We start from the raw sequence: 23225 nt of genomic DNA on the forward strand, positions 1-23225 counted from the left end.
TGTCAGGAGAGCCTTTTAGAGCTGTAATTCTTCTGTGAACTACCCCGAGGTGGTGAAGCCTTGCAAAGCCCTGGAATTGAACTGCAGGTTGAAAGATACTTCAAGGGACTCCTGGAGTCCAGTTCTCTCAATTTATGGAGAAATAAATATATGAATGAGACACAGGGAGATTCTTTTGCAAAGTCAAGTTCTTGTAGCTAGTGAATAAAAAAGTCAGAGTTTCAGGCACCTGGTTGGTTCAGTCGGTTAAGTATCTGCCTTCACCTCAGGTCATGATCCCAGGGTCTTGGGATCGAGGCCCGCGTTGGCCTCCCTGCTTAGCGGGGAGCCTGCTTCTCCCTCTGCTGCTCCCCCTGCTTGTGCTCTCTCTCTGTCAAATAAATAAATACCTTAAAAAAAAAAAAGAATCAGAGTTTGAAGTCTGGTCCGCTGAATTGCCATTCAGTGATCTTCCTTTTTGTCTCCTGAGTCTACGTCCTAAATCACTCCATTCTCACCATGCTGGCCTTCCTCCATGAGTACAATTTTGCCCTCATCAGGAACCATCTGTCTCATTCATTATTTTGTTGTTCAGCCATGTTGCAAATATCTATCCAGAGCCACCTGTGTGCCAGGAGCACAAGGAGAACCTCACGGTCTGGGTCCCTGTCTTCGAGGCGACCACAAGGCAGCTGCCATCTCTCCCTTTAGCAGTGCTTTCTGGACCCAGCCTTCCCTGTCAGAAATGACTGCTTCCCTCCCTAGGAGAGTTGCTTGGCCTTCATAGTTGAACTATCACTATTAACGGTAACACGAGAAAGGGACGAAACATGACAACTAGAGAAGCAGCCTACGACGGGTACTGCACCTCAATACAGTAACAGGCTTTTGAAATAGAGTCAAGCAGAGGGGAGACCACAATGGGGTTGGAATTCCAAGTGTCCCTGGGGTGTTTTCCTCAAATTCATTCCACACAACTGTAGCCGAAGAGGGCCTGTATTTTTCACCATAACTGTAAATGCTCCTTGTCCAGAGAGGTGTTGGCTTACATCCTTTAAAGGCTCTAGTCTCTATTAACCGGAATGAGTCCCTAAAACGCTGCAGCTATACCGAGACCTCTGAGAGGGGTTGCGAAAAGAAGGTTTGACTCCGGCAGTGAGGTTAGGTAGCCCACAAGGCAAAAACACAAACAAACAAAAACCCTGGCAGCTCAGAAAGATTTTCTGTTTTTCTTTCCTAAAGGAGGCTCAATCTGATCTAAGTCTAAGAAGATTTGTTTCAAATTGAGATTGTAGGCTTAAACAGTTCATTATTTTACAACGCGATATACCCATTTTCACTCCTCACTGGCTTTTGAGTTCTATTCTCGATTTGGGATTATTGTGATGTCCGAGAGCCTACTGGCACTGAGGCGTTCCCAACACCCCCACTGTTCTGTTTTCCAGTAGGAGTAAAGGAAAAGCAACCAGAATCGTCAGCAATGATTCCATGTGAATGAGGAAATCACGATGTGAGCCCCCATTTCCTTTGGAAACATGAATCAGTGTTCCTGATGTTGAAAATAGATTTCTGTAGCAACTTGTTTATTTTATAAAGCAGGATGAAGAATGGGAAGAGATTATGTTAAATTAATTTTACATGTTCTAATTGAAGCATTGTCAGAGGACCATATTTTTCACATTACCTCTCTTGTGCAGGGTACACGGCAGATATAAGAACACATTATCTTTATTATAGAAAAGCAGAATCAGGGGGATACAATTTTAATGGGGGAAGATTATGTGGGCCACCATGAACTATAGAGTAGCTGTGACATCTTACTCCCTGTTTTCTAAGATGCATTCGGGGAAGTAGCTATTGGAGTCATACAGAAACCTCCCACGGTTCTTTAGCCCACTTTAGAGCTAGGGTTGAGCGTTAATTTTTCAAATAACTGGGTTTCATTAAGAAATATAGAATAAAGGGTAATAAGACAAAATATTTTTTTAAAAAGATGAACCCAGGGGTGCCTGGGTGGCTCCATCAGCTAAGCGTTCTGCCTTTGGCTCAGCTCATGATCCCAGAGTCCTCGGATTGAGTCCCACGTGGGGAATCCCTGCTCAGCAGGGAGTCTGCTTCTTCCTCTCCCTTTGCCCATCCCCCCTGCTCCTTTTCTCTCTCTCTCTCAAATAAGTAAATAAAATCTTTTAAAAAATAAAATAAAAAGACAAATCCAGGTGTGCCTGCGTGGCTCAGTCAGTTAAGTGTCTGTCTTCAGCTCAGGTCACGATCCCAGGTTCCTGGGATCAAGCCCCGTGTCAGGCTCCCTGTTTGGCAGGGGAATCAGCTTCTCCCTTTCCCTCTGCCCTGTTTGTGTTCACTCTCTCAAATAAATAAAATCTTTTAAAAAAATAAAAAATTTGGAAAATTAAAAAAAAAAAAAGATGAACCTAGTAAGGGTGCCTGGCTGGCTCAGTCAGTAGAGCATGTGACTCTTGATCTCAGGGTTGTGGGTTCTAGCCCCACATGGAGTGTGGAGATTACTTAAAAATAAAATCTTTAAAAAAAAAAACTTCTCCTTAAAAAAAAAAAAAAGAACCCGGCAAAGAACAAAGAACTACATTTACCCACGTGGCATATCTTCTACTTGCTGCCCAAGATGGGAGTGGGCCAAAGGGGGCCATGGAGAAAGAAGAACCACACAGATGTGGGGAGTGACATGAGTGACCTCTTTTACAATTTTCCCTTGTACCTAGTGAAACCTTCCAGAGGAGAAGGAGCAATTCTGAAATAGCCTGAAATAAGTTTACAAGTTGGGACTAAAACAGAAATATAGCACTGGTTCTTCAAATGAATGCTTAGGAAAGCTCGTTATTTGAGCGCCTAAGTGGGCTACCCAAGCTTGAACGTTTCCGTTGATTATCATTAGACTTCTGGCTTTAACTAAGTATTCCTCTTTATCCGTTGCCATGCACTGTGCACTAATGACATGAATACTTGACACAAAATCCCATAAAATATTATGCTTTAGTAACTTCCTAGTTAAAATTTTCTTTCATTTTGTTTACTGGGGCCAAGGTACAGTTCTGCCCTTTGGTTGCGAAAAGACTATATTTTATAAAATACCAAGGGGCAATTTTTCACATAATAAACCCGCAACTTACGGCAGATTTGTAAATGCATCAAACAGGCAGAAAGCAGAGGCAGATAGTGATTCTTACAATGACATAAAAGCAAATAGCTGCTTCCCTGGAGGTATCCTGAGGTATGAAAATGCCTTTAAAGAAAAAAAAATTCCCTCTCTAAGATGCATATACTTGTAATAGAGTTTCTAACATGCATAACGATGAAAGCTTGCTTACATGTTTTTTAAAGACATAAAACCGAGTAACAAAAAGGCAAAGTTCATGGGCATTTTCTTTCACTTAGCTACTTTTTTAAAATTCTTCTTGCTCTGCTATTTTATCATTAAATATGATTTAAAAAAATAGAAACCCCTCTGTAAACAGAATTCTTTCCTCAGCATTGTCCTTCTTGTCATATGCTTCTATCACCCAAAATATACATGTGAATATACATATATGCACTTGTATACATGTATACATATATGTACTTCATGCTCAGACAGCCTGAGGAAATATGGGAATTTGGGATAACATGGTTTACTGACGGCATGTGCGTATGTATACATGTGTATATATACACGTGTGTATTATACGTACACACACCTGTCTATAAAAGATTCCTCCATGATGTGAGGCAAATTGAAACTAGCTTTTAAAACAGTCACTTCTGGGGGGTGCCTGGGGGGCTCAGTCGGTTAAGCAGCTGACTCTTCATTTCACCGCAAGTCATGATCTCACCGTGGTGAGACTGAGCCCCATGTCAGGCTCCGCACTCAGTGGGGAGTCTGCCTGACATTCTCTCTCCCTCTGCCCCTCCACCCCCCTGTGCGAGCAAGCTCTCTCTCAAATAAATAAATAAATCTTTAAAAATAAATAAAACAGTCACTTCTGCCCTGTCCCTTGGAGTCTATCATTCGCATGAGGTATCTGTAAAAGAGCCGTGAAATTATTAACTTTCCTTTGCCATATGCGATACACGATTTCATTCTTTCAGCCCACGTTCATACACGTCATCCCTCCTAGACCATTCCTGGCACTTTAATGAAGCACTCAGGCTTTACAGACTTAACAGTCGACTGTATGCAGCTGCTTCGGCACAGGGAGGGGAAAAGGGACATTTTACCTCCACCCCAAACAAAGCCATTATATTTACCTTCTACTTTGAAGATAGTAAAGTGCGGTCGGCAATGGAAAGAACCCAACGCGTTACCTGCGCAGTTCATCCACAGACCCTGGTAAACCCAAGTGGCGGTTATCACCGAGGATGCTCGGGTGGTCACTTTCCACTCATTGGAGGCAGTGGCCGCGACGAGAGCTCCAAACCCTCCGACGCCAAACACAAGAGCGGAGATCTGCGCCCTGGACATGTCGCTCTGCCTTCTCCAGTGACACCGTCCAGACAGAACGCGTTGGTGGGCTAGGCATGCAGCGGGCGACTAGCGCTCGGACAGGTGTTACGGCAAGTTAACGCGCACAGGGGACCGCATTTCATGCTCGGATGCCCTAGGAAGCACGGAATTCAGGATGAAGTCTGATTCACCGACGGCATTTTAAAGATAGCCTAACATGATCTTTCTAATTTCCTACACGGAGATTTACTAAAATTTTGCAGATGGATGTTAAAGTTTTTGACTTCGCAGATTTTTTCCCCTGGCACCATAGTTAATGCTTAATTTTCTGTTAGCCTGAAGTTTAACGAACCATGCAACAACCAGATATTACAAAGTACAAATTATACAGTAACAGTGAAGGCTTATTTGACCAATTGCTTTAGTCTGGCATGCTTCTGAATCTTCATAGAAATGGAATCACATTGCAGGTATTCTATAACCTGTTTTTTTTCACACGACATTGTGTCCGTGACATTCATCTGTGTTCAAGAACGTAGTTGTCGTTCATTAAATATTACAGCTGAAATATAGTACTTCGTTAGACGGATCTCCTACAATTTATCCATTTTCCTGGAGATGAACGTTTGTGTTCTTCTCCCCCCGCCCCCACCCGCCTCCCTCAATAGCAGTTGGAACAGCTGTAAAGGTTCTCATGCATTTCTCTTTATGCACCTGTGTAAGAGTTTCTCCAGGATAATCTTAGAAAATCTTAGAACTGCTAGGAAGTAGGAAATAAGTAGGAACAACTCCTCCAACTTTATACACAATACTAAATTGCCCTACTGAGAAGTTCTAGCAGGTTACCATCCCACCACCAGGGGTGAGTCCCGATTGCCTCACTTCGTACCATGTGGTATTGGGGTGTTCTCAGAATTGCTGGGGTTTTTTGGGGGGGTTGGCCACTCTGATGAGTCTAAAGGTATCACATTAGGATGACTTTTGTATTTGCTGATTAATAATGAAGCTGAGCACTTTGTCATATATTTCTTGGTTCATCATGTTTTTGTCTACAAAGGCATTTATAGCTTTTGCTCATGTAATACATTGAGTTGCTTGACTTTTATAATTTATTTTTAGTCCTATATATATCCTGGATAGTAATCTTTTTTTTTTTAAGATTTTATTTATTTATCTGAGAGAGCGAGAGCACAAACAGGTGGAAAGGCAGAGGCAGAGGGAGAAGCAGACTCCCGGCTGAGTGCGGAGCCTGATGCAGGGCTCCATTCCAGGACTCTGGGATCATGACCTGAGCCAAAGTTAGACACTTAACAGACTGAGCCACCCAGTTGCCCCTGGATAGTAATCTTTTATTATTTATGTTGCAAATATTAAATGTATTGCAAATATATTATGTTGCAAATATCCCCCAGTTTGTGGTTTGTCTTTGACTATTTGATAAAGACTCTGAATTTTAATGTAGTCAAATTTATCAAGCTTTTACTAAATGATTTGTACTTTTAAAATCTTGATTAAGAAATCCCCCTGAGAGATAATAAATATATTACCCTCTCCTCCTATTTCAAAGCTTTAGCTTTTACACTTAAGTTCTTAGATAATTCAGAATTGATTTTTCTGTTTTATCTGAGATCATTTCATTTTCAGTATGGGAACCCAACTTTTCTATCCTTACTAAATGGTCCCCTGTTTCCCTATTGATTTGTAGTGTCACTTCTTTCATATCAGATATTAATATTTCCATAGTCTGTTTATGCATTCTCTAATCTGTTCCTTCTATCTCTTGTCTGTTCCTGCACCCATACAATACTCTCTCAATTTAATTTTATAAATATTTCTTGAGATCTTGCTGATGTCTTTTACTTTGCTCTTTTTTTTAAGAGTGTCTGAGACTTTTTTTTTTTTAGCTTTTTGTTGTTCCTTTTATATTTTAGAATAAACTTATCAAGTTATGCATATACATACCTACTGGGATGTTTGTTGAAGGAAAGTAAATAACTTTATAAAGTTGAGTCTTCCTGCCAATGAATATTATACGTCTCTTCATTTAACCCATCTTTAATGTCTTTCAGTAAGAGTTAAATACTTTATCTTGTTATATTTTTTTGCTAGATTTATTTGTTTTGTTTTGTTTTGTTTTTTTAAGATTTTATTTTTAAGTAATCTCTACACCCACTGTGGGGCTCAAACTTACAACCCTGAGATCAAGAGCCGCATGCTTCACCAACTGAGCCCACCAAGTGCCCCATGCTGGATTTATTCTTACACTTAGGACTCATTCTAACACGAATTTATCTAACATATGATTTTTCTGATTTTCTCCTTGTATATACAGTTGACCCTTGAACAACATGGTAATTAGGGGTGCCAACCTCCACTCAGTCAAAAATCCATATAAAACGTTTGACTCCCCCGAAACTTCACTAATAGTCCACTGATGACCAGAAGCCTAACTGATAACATAAACAGTTGATTAACACATATTTTATATGCTGTATGTATCATATACTGTATCCTTACAATAAAGTAAGCTAGAGAAAAGAAAGTGTTGTTAGTAAAATCATGAGGAAGAGAAAATACATTTACAATACTGCACTGTATTTATTTTTAAAAGCTACATGTAAGTGGACCTGCTCAGTTCAAACCCTTGTTGTTCAAAGGTCAACTGTACATTTCGTTTTTCTTCTTTCTTGCATTTTTTTGAGTTTTTTTTCACATTTCAATTTTTCCACTCTATTAAATTGGAAGTTACACATTACTTGTACTGTTTAATAGTTACTCTAGAAATTTTAGTGCATATATAACTTAATAAATAAAATCAATCATTTTCTTAACTCTACTTCTGAATAATATAAGGACCTTAAAATGTTTTAACATTAATAACTCCTCTTCTGGCCTGTTATTACTTTATTTCTATGTTGTTTGATTTTTAGTCCCACAAATTAGTTTTATCTCCACAAATGTTAGCCTCATACTTATTACTGTATACTGTCATTTTTCTTTTTTTGCTTGCTATTACATTTTGCTTCTCAAAATTTCCTTGTGGGGCGCCTGGGTGGCTCATTTGGTTAAGCATCTGTCTTTGGCTCAGGTCATGATCCTGGAGTCCTGGGATGGAATCCGCATTGGGGGTTCCCCAGAGGCAGACAGTCCTGAGTCTGCCTCTCCCTCTCCATCTACCTCTCCCCCTGCTCATGCTCTCTCTCTCTCTCTCTCTCAAATAAATAAAACCTTAGGAAAAAAAAAAAACTTCCTGAGTTGATTATTTTCTTCTCCCTGAGGTCTATCCTTGGGCGGTTTCTTTAGTGAGGGGCTGTTGGTAGTTACCTGTCGTAGTTTTGTTTGTCATATGATACATTTCTTCTGTGCTTGCTTTGGTAGATAATTTTTCTGGGTATACAGTTATAAGCTGACAATTATTCTGACTCAGAACTTCGAAGATATAATGCCATTTTCATCTGGCTTCCATTTTTGCTGCAGATAAATCAAGAATTGGATTTGTCGTTTCTTTATAGATTAATTCATGTTTTCTCTTTGGCTGATTTTAAGATTCTCTTTGGTTCTGGCAGTTTCACTTTGACTTTCTAAGTATGAATTTTTTGGTAATCTCCTATGGGATTTACTGAACTTCTTAAATCTAATGATTCATATCTTTCATCAATTCTGGAAAACTCTTGGTCCCTTCCTTCTCCAGATGTTACTTCTGCCACTATTCTTTCTTTATCTCCTTCTGTAACTCTGATAAGATTTTTTTTGTTTGTCCAATTTCTTAACTTCTCTTTAATATTTTTAACTACTTTCTCTCTCCATGCTGCATGTAATTTGGTGTTAACAATCCAGAGATTCTAATTTCTAATACTATCCTTAAAAAAAGTCTAGACTTTCTCTGTTATCCTTTTTTGTATCTTCCTGCTTCTTTTTTTCTAATCTCTTATTCTTTAGTCATAATTTGAATGCCCTATTTTGTTTTTTAAGTATTAAAGATACTTAATTTATAATCTACATCTCATTATTCTCGTATCTGTAGGGTATTTTTTAAGATTTTGTTTATTTGTCAGAGAGAGAGAGAAAGAGAGCGAGCACAAGCAAGGGGAGTGGCAGGCAGAGGGAGAGGGAGAAGCAGGCTCCCCACTGAGCAAGGAGCCCTATGTGGGACTAGATCCCAGGACCCTGAGCTGAAGACAGACACTTAACCGACTGAGCCACCCAGGCATCCCCTCATATCTGTAGTTTTTGCAGCTTGATCTTTTTTTTTTTCTACTGACCCTAAAACAGGTGCTTTGTGATTTGTGATTGTAAGCTCATGTTCCTGGCAACTTTCTCTTGGAAATGTTTTGAGACCTGAGTTGGATAGAATTCCAACAGATGGAATTTATATTTGCTTCTGCCTGTGGTTTAGGTGAGCTACCAACCCAGGACTACTTTTTTCAAAAATATTTTATTTCTTTGAGAGAGAAGGAGGGAAAGAGAGAGCATGAGCAGGGAGAGGGGAGCAGCAGAGGGAGAGGGACAAGCAGACTCCCCACTGAGCAGGGAGTCTGACCTGGGGCTCCATCCCAGGTCTCCAGGATCATGACCTGAGCTGAAGGCAGACACTTAACCAACTAAGCCACCCAGGTGTCCCAACCCAAGATTACTTTATTTTTTTTTTTAAGATTTTATTTATTTGACAGTAGGGGGAGCCCAAGCAGAGGGAGCAGTAGGCAGAGGGAGAGGGAGAAGCAGACTCCCCGCTGAGCAGGGAGCAGGATGTGGGGGTCGATCCCAGGACCCCGAGATCATGACCTGAGCCGAAGGCAGATGCTTCACTGACTGAGCCACCCAGGCATCCCGGGACTACTTTAAATTATCATCTTTTACTAGCCATCCAACTAGTGTGAATTCTAGTCCCACAACCAAGTGAATGTTGGCTTGTGGTTAGGAATTCTCAGGTCACTTCTGTTTGTGCCTACACTCAGATCCCAGGTTGAGACAGGACCTTCCCTTATCAGGACCCAGGAGGGCAGTAATGGAGGTGGTGAAGCAGTGTTTTTAATTTTGTCCTCTGCAGTTATTACTGTGGGGTGGGAACAACTTTACGCAGAGTTCTCTGATCCAGACTACAGTGTCACTAACACTAGGATCTCCAGTTATGGCCAACTGAGAATTAAAATCTCAGTGACCAGGGATCCCTCAGGGTAGCCGTTGGCCTCAAAGCTGGCTTGCCTTTCTGTATTTGTGCTTTCTCTCTCTTTTGGGCCTCTAAAGATTTCCTTTGTTTTCTTACCATCTCAGGTATGTGTTTAAAAATATTTTTCAGGGTGCCTGGGTGGCTCAGTTGGTTAAGCGACTGCCTTCAGCTCAGGTCATGATCCTGGAGTCCCAGGATTGAGTCCCGAATTCAGCTCCCTACTCGGCAGGGAGTCTGCTTCTCCCTCTGACCCTCCCCCCTCTCATGCTTTCTCTCTCATTCTCTCTCTCTCAAATGAAAAAAAAAAAAAATAAAATAAAAATAAAATAAAAATATTTTTCAAATATTTTTTCCAGCAACTGTAGGTGTTTTGTTTCCAGAAAATTGTATAGGGTATCTTATTCACCCTATGCCAAAATAAAAGTCACCAAATATTATAAAGAAACACTTGTGTTTAAAAATATCTCTTATGGGGCACCTGGGTGGCTCAGTCATTAAGCGTCTGCCTTCGGCTCAGGGCGTGATCCCGGCGTTCTGGGATCGAGCCCCACATCAGGCTCCTCCACTGGGAGCCTGCTTCTTCCTCTCCCACTCCCCCTGCTTGTGTTCCCTCTCTCGCTGGCTGTCTCTCTCTCTCTGTCAAATAAATAAATAAAATCTTTAAAAAATAATAATAAAAAAATAAAAATAAAAATATCTCTTAAAATCAAATAACCTGGGGCACCTGGCTGGCTCAGTCATTACAGCATGTGACTCTTGATCTCGGGCTCATGAGTTTGAACCCCACATTGTGCACAGAGATTACTTTAAAACAATATCAAATAACCTATCAGGAAATAATAAATGAATCCATCCCAAATGAAGGGAATCCTGGAATTTCAGATTCGTTCAAATTTTGCTGTGCTACCTAACCTCAATTCATATTTAACTTCTTTTGGAAATTAGTTGCATGTTTTTAGTGGAAAGAGCTCTCTCTTGAAAAAAAATAAGATAGTCTGAAAACTTTTTTGAGTACATTATATTTTTCTTCTTCACATTGTGAGTTAAATTCCCAGAAAAGATATGTCTGATTCTACATTTAAGATGAAAATCTAGCAATTAAAAATGAAAAACCACCCTAAACCCCCCCCACCCATTTTCTTATATAATTAAAATAAGATTTCAGTTAGAGGGGCTCCTGGGTGGCTCAGTTGGTTAAGCATCTGCCTTCCACTCAGGTCATGATCCCGGGGTCACGGCATTGAGCCCCAAGTCAGGCTCTCCACTCAGCAGGGAGTCTGCTTCTCCCTCTCCCTCTGCTCCTCCCCCCAGGTGTGCTCCCTCTTTCTCAAAAAAAAAAAAAAAATACACACACACGCACACATATATAAAAGATTTCAACTAGATTTCTTAAAACTTAGGAACATTAATATCCACCTCTTTTGCCAATATCTTGATTCCAGGGCTTAATCAGGGCACTGTAAAACATTCTTCCAAACACCTAATAACTAGCAATAAAAATTAAGTAATTCTGTCTATAAATAGTTGTTAGTCTCTTACTTTGTCTGCCAGAATTTTGTACACTTTGATTTCTTTTCATATGTAAATATATATTAAATTCTTCTTTTTGACCTGAAGATTACCAGGATTAATATCTGAGAAACAAAAAAGAGATATACTAACTGGATGAATCTGCAAGTGTTTTGAGCATAGGACCACTTTTTTAGTTTACCTTCCCCGGGGAAGAAAGGAAGACATTGTTTTTCTGGAGAAGTTCAACCAAATTTTGTTCACTATCCCACTGTCAAAATTACTAAGAGACACCAAATTTTAAGTGTTCTTTAATTCAGAGGTAATTGCAGGTAGGGGTGGGGGAAGAGACCATTGTAATTAATCTTAGAAAAATAAAAGGGAAACAATTAAGTCTGCAAAAACAGAAACATTAGAAATAGCCAGTTTAAATCACACAACACCTGGAGGGCTGTCAGTTAGAGCGTTGTGAACACAGCTGTGATTGAAAGGTAGGGAGGCGGTGGAATCTGTGAGCTCTTCCAGGCTAATAAATTTTATGATATCACAAATACCTCCTTTCTAAGTTGGTTTGAGGATTATGACATAATACGTGTAAAGCACAGAGAACGTGCTAGGTACACATCACCTATTGTGATTATGATTATTCCTAGGAAAATGAAGATATGGAGATTAGAGTGATCAACCAGCCCTTTTGGTTTGCCCAGACCCCCTACATTTTAGCACGGAATGCCCTGGGTCCTGAGAATCCCCTCAGCCCCGGGGAACCAAAATAGTTCCAGGTATTCAGCTTTATTGGGGTGGGGGAGGGTGGAAGAAACGGAATGAATTCCTCTTTTTCACAAACAATAATCTCCTGCCACAGGCCCAGCAAATTTCCTGTTTGTACCCTACTTCCTCTCACACTGCCACCTGCCTGCACAAAGAAGTTACTTCTTGCCCCAAGAGACTGGACGCCACCTGGACCTCAAGAGGGCGGGCGGAGAGACCTGGACCCGCGGTCGCCGCACCACGCAGCAGTGACCAGCAGAGGGCAGTCGCCCGGGGCCCCTGCGCGGTCCCTCCGCCCAACCGCACGGGGTTTCTGCCTCCGGGGAAATGTTGGCACCTTGCTCTTCCGGGCTAAGATGCATGCATTCTTTCTCTCCTTCGTTCCTTCTTCCCCTTCTCTCTGTCTCTCCTTCCTTCATCTTTTGTGTGTATGTGTGTTTTCTTCTCTAGTTTTCATTTCTGATTTTAGGTGCACAAGGTCGAGCTAGTCCTGCACCTCCTACCCGAGGTAACATCCTCTCTGCCCTGTAGGAAGCTGCTCTCTTGCTTAATTTTTTCTTTTTAAAATCCGCATTCCTCATGTCTATGACACGGGAGTTTCTATGGGTCCCTACATCCCCGCCAATACTTAGCATTATGCAGCGTCCACATTTTTATCAGATTAGTGGGTATAAAGTGATACCACTATTTCCATTCGCATTCATTTGGAACCTTGAATTTGAGCATCTCTTGCATGCTTCTAACATTTTTTTTTTTTTTTTTTTTTTTAGTTTTTCCTTTAAGATTCCCCTTGATTTGCAGGTATTCCTTGTATACTCTCGGGAGTCGCCCCTTACCAGTTTTAGACATTTCCTATCTCTTCTCCCAACCTGGCACCTGTTCACTTGTCTGTGGTGTCTTTGGTGAGACTGACAGCCTCACAATTTCAATGTGATCACATTCCTCTGTCTTCTGTGCTTTTCGAGTTCTGCTTAAGGAGTCCTTCCTTGCCCTAGGAGAGCAGGATGTTTTCCGGTGTATTCCTTTACAGTCCAGAATCTCGGGTTCACAATTCTGAAATCCAATAATCCAGACTTTCACTGTGTCTGTCAGCTAGAAACAGATGGCTCACTCACATGGGGTAATTTGAGGAGACTTTGATAAGGGACTTCATTGAAAGTGTAAAACAGGGGTTCTCAACCTCAGCACTATTGACATTTTGGTCTAGATAATTCTGCATTGTGAGGACGTTTATCAGCAGTCCTGCTCTCTGTTGCATGCCCCCCCCAACAGTCATGACAACACAAAGTGTCCCCAGACATTGCCACATTGTTCCCAGGTGAGAACCATTGGTGTTCAAGTGGGTCCAAGTGGGACAGTACAGTGTCATGGGCTCGTACCAGCATGAGGGCCATCACCCCGAAGTCAGAAGAGGTGAAGGAAGGGCATGGTTCCCAGAGCCAGGTGACAGGGGTGTTGTGGAGAAGGCCGCCTTCCGTGGGGGATGCAGCCAGAGCCAGCCTAGGAAACCCCGCTGGGAGGAGCCACCAATCTCCTCCCTTTCCTTCTTCCTCATCTTCTTTTTGCCAGAGGGCAAGGGAGCCTGTTGTGAGAGCCAAAAGGGCTGCCTCCCAGGCAAAGAGCAACAGGGAGAAGGAAAAAAAGTGCTCAGCACAGCCCCCAAACATATTTGGTGGCAAAATGCTACCGGAAGCAAGCTGACTCTATTTTGGTCTTTATATGATTTACTACAGAATACTGGAAATGTTTGCTTGTGGGATGCTACCCTAGGTCCAGCGGGGGGCATGATGCAATCTATATGGGATACACACCAGCTTGCTCTTTTAAATCTGAAAAGGCTTGAATTCCAAAACACATCTGGCTACGTGCATTTCAAGTACACAGTTGTGGAAATGTATCTTTCTCATATAGGTCAAATTTATCAGGAGCCTGTCGTCGTGCGATTCAGGGTAAGGATCCAGTTTTATTTGTTCCATATAATGAGCCAGTTTTCCCCACACCACCTGCTAAACATCCCACCTTTTCTCATTCTTGTTGTGACTTTCATCCTGTATTAAGTTCTCATGTATACGCGTGGGCCTACTCTCTATTCCAATTTACTGCTCCACGTGTGTGTCTTTCTGCCAGCACAACCCTGTTTTGGTGACTTCTGCTTCTAGATATAGCCTAACATCTGGTAGGAAAGTCCTCTCTCTCTGTGTTTTTTTTTTAATAGCAAATAATTTCTATAGTTTTATCAGAAAGACTTCGTATATACATGTAATTTTTAGAAGACAATAAGGACATGATGGTTGTAATAGAAATTTTATTAAAGCCAGACATCATATTTGGAAATATGATATTTCCAAAAAAAATATTCCATATTTTTGTGGAAAAATTTTAAAAAGCTAACATTCAATAAAGCATCTTGGAGCACTTCAGTTCTATTAAAGAATGACAAATTGTGTATTATAAAAAGTCTTTGATAGGAAACACACAGGCTCATACCTTAAAATTGTTCAATCTTCACGTGAAACCTATTGCTTCTCTTCAGTTTCTGAAGACATAAAATTGCTTTAAATTATAGCAGATCAGACATCACGTACGTCTGTGTGAGGCCCAGGCAGAAGGGCTGCCTGAGTGAAAGTAGGCTTAAGAGTCATGAGAACTAGGGACTGCTGGGGGGGCTCAGCTTGTTAAGCGTCTGACTTCAGCTCAGGTCATGATATCAGGGTCCTGGGATCTGAGCCCCCTGCTCAGCGGGGAGTCTGCTTCTCCCCCCCTGCCCTTCCCCCACTCTCATATGCTTTCTCTCTCAAATAAATAAGTAAAATCTTAAAAAAAAAGTCGTGAAAACTAAACGCAGTGTGAATCCTTGACTAGATCTTGAATTGAACTGATTTTTTTTTAAAGCTGCACATGACATTATTAGGGTAATCAGGGAAATCTAAAGATGGGCTATGTAGACTCCAGTAGTGTAGCAGTGAAAGGGTCCCCAGGTGCGACAGCACCACTGTGGTCATGGAGAAAAACGTCCTTGTTCTTAGGTGGATGGAAGTATTTAGGAATGAAATGTTGAGACATCTGCAGCTTGCTTTCCCATGGTTCCAAAAAATAAGTATATAAAGCCAGGGTGGCAAGATGTTGTTGATGGGATGGCTAAAATGAACAAGTCAGGAAACGACAGATGTTGGCGAGGATGCAGAGAAGGGGGAGAACTCTTACACTGTTGGTGGGAATGTGAGCTGGGGCAGCCACTCTGGAAGACAGTAGGGAGGTTCCTCAAAAAGTTGAAAATAGAGCTACCCTATGACCCAGCAATTGCACTACTGGGTATTTACCCCAAAGACACAAATGTAGTAATCCGAAGAGGCACATGCACCCCAATGTTTATAGGGGCAATGTCCACAATAGCCAAACTATGGAAAGAGCCCAGATGTCCATCGACAGAAGATGCGGTGTATATAAAATGGAATATTAGTCATCAAAAAAATGAAATCTTGCCATTTGCAATGACATGGATGGAGATAGTGGTTATTATGCTAAGCAAAATAAGTCAACCAGAGAAAGACAATTATCATATGATCTCACTGATATGTGGAATTTAAGAAATAAAACAGAGGATCATAGGGGAAGAGAGAGAAAAATAAAACAAGATGAAACCAGAGAGGGAGACAAACCATAAGAGATTCTTAATCATTAGAAACAAACTGAGGGGGGGGCGCCTGGGTGGCGCAGTCATTAAGCGTCTGCCTCCGGCCCAGGGTGTGATCCCAGCGTTCTGGGATCGAGCCCCACATCAGGCTCCTCCGCTGGTAGCCTGCTTCTTCCTCTCCCACTCCCCTTGCTTGAGTTCCCTCTCTCGCTGGCTATCTCTCTCTGTGTCAAATAAATAAATAAAATCTTAAAAAAAAAAAAAAAAAGAAACAAACTGAGGGTTGTTGGGGGGGAGGGGGCGGAGAGAGGTAACTGGGTGACAGGCATTAAGGAAGACATACGCTGTAATGAGCCCTGGGTGTTATATAGGACTGATGAATCACTGACCTCTACCTCTGAAACCAATAATACGTTATATGTTAATTAAGTGAATTTAAATTTTTTGAAATGGAGAAAAAAAGGTGTTGTTGCTATTTGATGAATATGGATGAAGGTGTCTGGGTGTTCTTTGTGTGATACTTTCAGCTTCTCTGGCCTGAAAATTTTCAAAGTGTTGGGGGAGAAGGAAGAGGCAATCACAGAGACATTAGCGATGCGTACTGAGAACTGTGTGCAAAGGCACCGTTTCCTCCAGAACGAAGTGCCCGAGGCTTTGGAGGCTGACATCCTGGGTCTTCAGGCCTGTCTCCCCGCCACTTCAGTGTTGTTCCCCGGAGCCGGGGCAGAGCCAGGCCGGTATTGGCAGGACTCTCCCCAGCTGCCAGGTCTTCATGGGAAAGAAACCCAAGTTCCACACCCCAGAGCCTGCCTCAGTGGCCCAAACATCCCCGTCCTCCCTTTTTAAGGTTGATTTCAGGGGTACCTGGGTGGCTCAGTTGGTTAACTGTCTGCCTTTGGCTCAGGTCATGATCGGGGTCCTGAGATCTAGCCCCGCGTGGAGCTCCCCACCCCCACCCTGTGGAGCCCCCGAGTCTGGCTCTCTGCTGAGGAAGGCTCTCTCTCTCTCCCTGTGCCTCTCTCCCACCTCCTCGTGCTCACATGAATCTCCATGATTCTCAGTATTTTGTTGTGCTTTCTTTTCTCATCTTTTAAATTTTTCACTGTCATACCTAATTTCTTCAAGAAAGCTCTCAAAACTCTCAAAACTATATTAACCTTGATTCGGGTGGACCTTTACTTTCCTACATACATTTTAGAGTAAGTTTATCAATTCTTCACAACATCATCGTGCAATGAAATTTTAGCATTCTTAGGCATCAGTAAGATAAAGGGACTATGCAAACGGAAAGAAAGTGGATCTCTAGGCATGTACTTTCATTTTTAGGTCTTCAATTACCTGGAAAAAATTATTCTTTACTTGGACTTAGGTAAAATCAATCTCTTAAGCCCTTTGCCCAAGATATCACGGCCATCAGATATTCTTAAGAAGCCGGATTGAGAAAGACTGAGATGTTGACACTGGGCAGATAAGGGGGATAAAGAGGCGTTTTCCATGTTCCTATGAATCCCTTAGTGAAACTCATGATGAACAATAACTGTATTTCTTGTTCTTTGTCACTGAAAATGATCTAAAATCAGGAAGTAGATGCCCCATATCTATTTCTCTGATAGTCTACTAATGTCATCACAAGCCATGATTATAGTTTTATTACAGGAAATCATAAAATGTATTGTCTGGCCAAATGTGTTTTCACTTTGCCGCCCCCATTTTAAAGTGGCTTTCAAGCGAACATAATGAACCCATTCTAGGTGGGAAACTGAATGGACGGACGTCTGCTAAAGCAATCAACGCGCGGATCAATTAACAAAGCAACCTGATCTAGGATTGTGGTGGTATATAAAAAAAAGTGTTATTGGATTATTTGTCACTTTATTTGGTAAGTCTGATGCACGCACAGGAAGAGCCGGATGTACAGATCTGAACCTAGTTCTCCCAACAGCCAATGGCTTTGCCCAGTCCTTGCTATTTTCAGGTTGGCCAGTTGCCACCGTGAGTAGTGACTCAAACTGCTGGATCTGGCTTTTACCCAGGACGGAAGGACTCAGGCCTTTCCACTTGTAAATAAACAAACAAAATCAGGAGTTGTTCTAAGCACTCTCCTTTGCCATAAAGTCAGGGAAGACCCTTCATGAGGTCCAGACGAGCATAAGCTGTGCTGGTTCTCTTACGTTCAGTGTTGCCCGAATCTGCCCTAGAATGCACAGCATGGACAGCCTTTGGGTGCGCTTCCCCTGCGCGTCCCCAGGAGGGCGGGTGGGGGCCAGAGCGGCACTGACTCATCAGGCTTCCATCCCCAACCAGGCATGACCGCAGACACCCTGCCTCATCAGAGGGGGCACACTGAGCCAGCAACCGGCCTCCTGCCTCGCTCCTAACGGAACAGCAACACGGGGAAGATCGACCGCAGCGGGAACGATCGCGCAGGACAATCACAAACACCCCAAACCCCAGTCCTCACGCACATACAGTGCCCTTTTCCTTCTCTTTATTGTGAAACAGAACACACACGCAGGAGAGGGCCTCAAACCGAACCTCGAGATCGCGAGTGGCTAACACAGGCCAGGAAGGGGGGGTGGTTCCAGCCGCGCCGTTCGGAGAAGGCCTCTGCTCTGACCCTCGCCGATGGCCTGCATGTTTGTGGTTAGCCCTTCCTTCTGATTCCAAACCTGTCTCCAAATTGTTCTTTGTGGCAGATATCAGTTACCAGGCCCAGGCACCTGACTCTTTTTAAAAAAATTTTTTTTTTTTTAATTTTAGAGAGAGAGTGAGTGAGCGAGCATGCACGCGGTGAGGGGGCGGGGGGGCAGAGGGAAAGGGAGAAGCAGAGAATCCCAAGCAGACTCCATGTGGAGCGTGGAGCCCGCCCCGGACCTCCATCTCCCGACCCTAAGATCACGACCTGAGCTGAAACCAAGAGCTCGATGCTCAACCAACTGGACCATCCAGGTGCCCCCAATTTTTTTTTTAAATCCCCTTCCAGACCTCTCTCCTTCGTCATTGGTCATTGGACCAATCCATCACTGGACCTTACTTACTTTGGGCTCCCCCCCCAACTCATCCCAGTAGGACTGAAGCCTGGTGCGATTACTCCGGAACAGCATGTAACGTCTACAGCCCCCTGTACAGATGGAGAAACAATGTGAGTTATGATGTGCGTTGTGTCAGCCTGCTAGCTCATAGAAAAGCTCCCCAACTTCCCCTAAGAAACTTTCTGGCTTCTTTGAGAAGATTAAAGATCCTTCAAAGCAAATGTTTATGCCAGTTCAATATTTCGTCCCACTGGACAGCTCCTTCCAAAAAGTGAATCCTCCTCTCCGGGCTACTCGTCAAAACCTCATCCCCTCTCCACACAGCTTTCTGAATTAACATGGATTTGAGTAAATTCTAGATAGGATTTTGGATGATAATTTCATAACCATATCATCATTTGGTGTTGGAACTGCCTTTTCTTGATTATTTTGTAGTGAATCAACTCTCAACCTAGAATCTAAAAACATAATTTTATGTTCCATGGAGATGGGTTGGCATTTGATGGCGGTCCCATTGTCAAGCCATGGGTAGCAGCACACGAGGAGCGTGAGGCTTGGGGACACTGGGGTGAAGGGGGGAAATGACAGGTACAATGAGGTCAATGTCTGTTTCTCTAACGGCCCCCACACCGGGCGGTAAGTGTAAGGAGCGGTGTCCAGTGGCGGCAGGAAACGGGCAGGCAGGGGCTTTGGGGATGGCAGAACTGGGTTGGACTCACACTTACTAGCAGCTGTGATCTAGGGCCAGTTTATGTATTTTTAGCTTTTAATGAAAATTGTGGTAAAATATGGGTGAACATAAAATGTACCATTTTAGCCACTTGTGAATGTCCTGTTCTGTGGCATTCGGTACTTTCCCATCAGCAATTACTGATCGATCCTCCCAAACTGAAGCTTGGCCCCCACTAAACAATACGTGTCCCACCTCCAGCTCCTGGCAACTACCGTTCTACTTTCTGGCTCGAATTTGACTGCTCTAATCCCTCTTATAAGAGAAAATAGACCATATTTGCCCGCGTGGGACTGGCTTACTTCCCTGAGCATAATGTCCTCAAGGTTCATCCATGTTGCAGCACGTGTCTGAGTTTCCTTCCTTTTTAAGGCTGAGAAATATTCCACTGTCTGGATATAACCCATTTTGTTTATCCATTTGGCCAGGTGCCCGGAAGTACTGGACTTCTTCCTGTGTGGATCACCTTTCATTTGCAGGAAAATGTGTGTGGCATCTGCACACCGACCCCCGGCCCCCCGGCCTGCAGCAGAGTGCAGAGTGAGCTGGCAGGTGCACCCCAGGAACGTAGGGAATGTGGTAGGTGGCAGGGGTGTCACAGGAGATGGCCGGGTCTCTTTGGGATGAGAAACACATTTTTTAGTAACCTGGGAGAAGATGTCCTTTTTTAAACTGCTAGCTGGGAGGCCCAGAACAATTGTCTTTTCTAAAACTTGCCAGATGACACGTAGCAGGACCCACATGAGGCCAGGTTGTGAATTGGGTTGTGGTTTTTGCCTTTGCCAGTTTCCCAGCCTCACAATGGGCTTCTTTCTTTACCCTTCCCTTTCTCCTTCGTGGCTTCTCCCATCATCAACATCCTCCACTCTCTTTTCTCCTTCCCCCCACAACCCCAAGCTGCTCTCCGGAGGGGACCTGTTATCATCTGCTGTTCCTGTGGCTTTAAGTCTGGGTGCGCCCCTCCCAGGGATAAATGTTTTTAAGCTCAGTGACTGATGGCTTAAAGCTGCCCCCACGTAACTGCCATCGCTCGGAATAAAAAGTGCACCTGCCAAGAAAATGCAGCTTCAAGACAGTCCCCTGGCCTCTTTTTCCAACAAATTGTTATCCTGCAGCCCCGCCTGGTGCTCTAACTGCTTAACCCTCACCTGTACTTGTTGTGTAGGTAATTACCTGAATGTGATGTTAGCCTCCAAGAGCGCCTCTGAGGAGAGCTACCCCACGGGCCAGGAGACAGAAACACTCATGGTCTGAAAGGTGAACAGGCTTAGGACAGGATGTAAGGGGGCTCTATGGACCACACCACCTGAATCCTGGATCCCAAAAAGTTCCTTTGCACTCTTGCACTCTCTCTCTCCCCCTCGCCTGCATGAGCTTCCTGGCAGCACAGATGTGAGGGCCAGGGTTGCAGCTGGAGCGAGGGGCCCGACAGACAGAGGGTGCAAGGGACCAACTTGCCACCGGCTGGATCAGAGACACGGGCGCATGCACAGCTGGCCGCGGCTGGAGCTTGCTGGTTAGCCTGCTGAGCAGCCCTGCACTTTGTCTCCCTTTTCTTGGGCAGAGCACATATGGGGCCAGAATGGGACGATACTGGGCGTCACCGGTGTGCTTAGAGCAAGCATGGTAACTTGATTTTTCTATCTATGATGAGTATTGTTTGTTCTGTCAGATATTCTTTTATTCTACTTATCTTCAGCCTAGCTTTCAGATTGGCAACTTGCTAGCTATATTCAATATACCCTATTCATTTTGTTTATATCCCACGAGTGACTTTCTTGTGTCCTAGCTATACCTAGCCCTTGGGAGTTCTGTCCATCTTGCCTATTTTTCCCGTCTTCTATAGCAGAAGTGCCTGTGACCAAATAATACAGCAAACACACATTACAGTGCTTGACAGACAGCTTTGGTCTCTATCAAAGACATTCCCAGCATTCACAATCACATACCAGAGGTTTGGAGAGAACAAGCCCCTTCATACTGTCCTGACATCATCTCCCCAGGCAGGGGATTCAGCCGTGACTTCCACAGAAGGCTCATGGAACACTATCAGATGTGCAAGTAGGGATGAGTACATATGTAACTGGGTTTTGGTACGGCTGTCTTATGTTTGACGTTTCTTGAAATTGGGACTACACATACACGGGGAGATCTATTCTCACAATGCTATATTCTTCTGAAAAATGCTACTATCACAATACCTCATGCATGATTGTACGTCTGTGTCCTTGGTTAATGCCAGGAACAGAGGCATCAGTATCACGTGAGTAATAAAATGCTCCTAGCCACGTCCTGGCTCCTCTGATCCCAGCTTTTCTATTTTCATTGGCATGTGCACTTCTTGTTCCTGCTATATGAGTCTATTAAACATGAATTTATTTGAGAAGATTAATATTGATGTTACTCTCTTTAAAGAAAAGGAAAAAAATGCATAAACTGTTGTCACCCCAAAATGAAGCACTAAGCACCAGAATGAGATGTACCGTTGAGCCGCACAGTTGCCCTGTTTGGCCACGAGATGGCAGCATGCGCCAGTAAGACACCACAGCTGCCGCGGGTTCCGGCTCTTCTACAAGCTTGGGTTGGCTGCAGAAAAGTACGATAGAGGAGTGGGGACCCTGAGAAGGGACAGCGATAGAATGGTGACCCCGAGGAAGTGAATGAAGGCTGAGAACATGGAGGTAGTATAGAGAGTAGAGGTTAAGAATGCAGATTTTGGGATCAAATAGCTTACTTTCCAACCCCCGTTCTGCCCCCTCCCCAGCTCAGAAGGCCATAGGCACTTTAGTTTTCTTATTGAGAAAGTAAGAGGACTGTGAGGGGGGCACCTGGCTGGCTCAGTCGGTAGAGCATGCCACGCTTGATCTCGGGGTTGTGAGTTTAAGCCCCACACTGGGGGTGGAGATTACTAAAAAAAAGAAGAAAACACCAATGAGACTTTGCATACACAAAAAAGTTTTTTTAAATGATCATTTAAATTTTTTTTAATTTGAATATAGTTGACACACGATGTTACATTAGTTTCATGTGTATACAACATTGTGATTCATCTTCTCTATATGAAATCAGAGAGGGAGACAAACCATAAGAAACTCTTAACTCTAGGAAACTAACAGGGTTGCTGGAGGGGAGTGGGGTGGGGGATGGGATAACTGAGTGAGGGGCGCTAAGGAGGGCACTGGGTGTTCTATGAAACTGATGAATCACTAAATTCTGCCCCTGAAACTATAATACACTTTATGTTAATTAATTAAATAAAAATAAAACTTCTCTATACCTTATGCTGTGCTCACAAGGGTAGCTACCATCTGTCTCCATACAACACTATTACAATATCATTGATAATATTCCTTCTGCTGTACCTCTTGTTCCTACGACTTACCCATCCCATAACTGGAGGCATGTATCTCCCACCATTTCGTCCATTCCCTGACCCATTCCCCTCTAGCAACCATATGTTTGTTCTCTGTACTTGTAGGTCTGATTCTGCTCCACAAAGGACCCTTAACTCGGTCATCTCTAATACTTCTCATTTTGTAGAAAAGGGAAATTGAAAGCATCATCCGTTGGACTGACTTATCCGCAGCTAGTTCATAAAGCCCCCGCAATGGTTCCCCTCCTCTCTGTCCCCTCGCCGACGGCCAGCAGGGCTGCTGGGGCAAGTAACGCCCAGACGAAGATCTCATTCCCCAGAAAGCACCCGCGATTGCTGAGACTGGGTTTTGCTCTCCTCTCCCCAGCCAAAATACCACTGATTAGCACACATTAATGAGAATAGGGAGGTGCTTGAGGGGGGTTGTTTCAGGTTATCAGTTTAATGATTTACTTATTTTGAAGAAGAGGAAGGAAAAGGAGAAAGAAAGGGAAGTTCATGAGTCATACTCAGCATGCCGTGGCTTTTTCTTTCTTTTCTTCCTTTATATATGCGGGTAAAAGCAAAACAATTGGCT

At 43.2% G+C, this 23225-nt stretch overlaps 1 protein-coding gene across 2 annotated transcripts in view; it reads right to left on the reverse strand.

Annotated features, from left to right (window-relative positions):
* CLDN10 (claudin 10) overlaps positions 1-4692 on the reverse strand; it is a 110595-nt gene extending 105903 nt beyond the window's left edge. The window contains exon 1 of one of the 2 annotated variants that reach the window (XM_057307653.1): positions 4294-4692. In XM_057307653.1, coding sequence (XP_057163636.1) covers positions 4294-4450 — 157 coding nt within the window. In that variant the 5' untranslated portion in view covers positions 4451-4692. Of the gene's footprint in view, positions 1-4236 lie in introns of both variants that reach the window. The other variant, XM_026493481.4, reaches the window with a different exon arrangement.
* Positions 4693-23225: the final 18533 nt, after the last annotated feature.

Source organism: Ursus arctos, unplaced genomic scaffold, assembly GCF_023065955.2.
Source record: "Ursus arctos isolate Adak ecotype North America unplaced genomic scaffold, UrsArc2.0 scaffold_10, whole genome shotgun sequence".
NCBI classification, from domain to species: Eukaryota; Metazoa; Chordata; class Mammalia; order Carnivora; family Ursidae; genus Ursus; species Ursus arctos.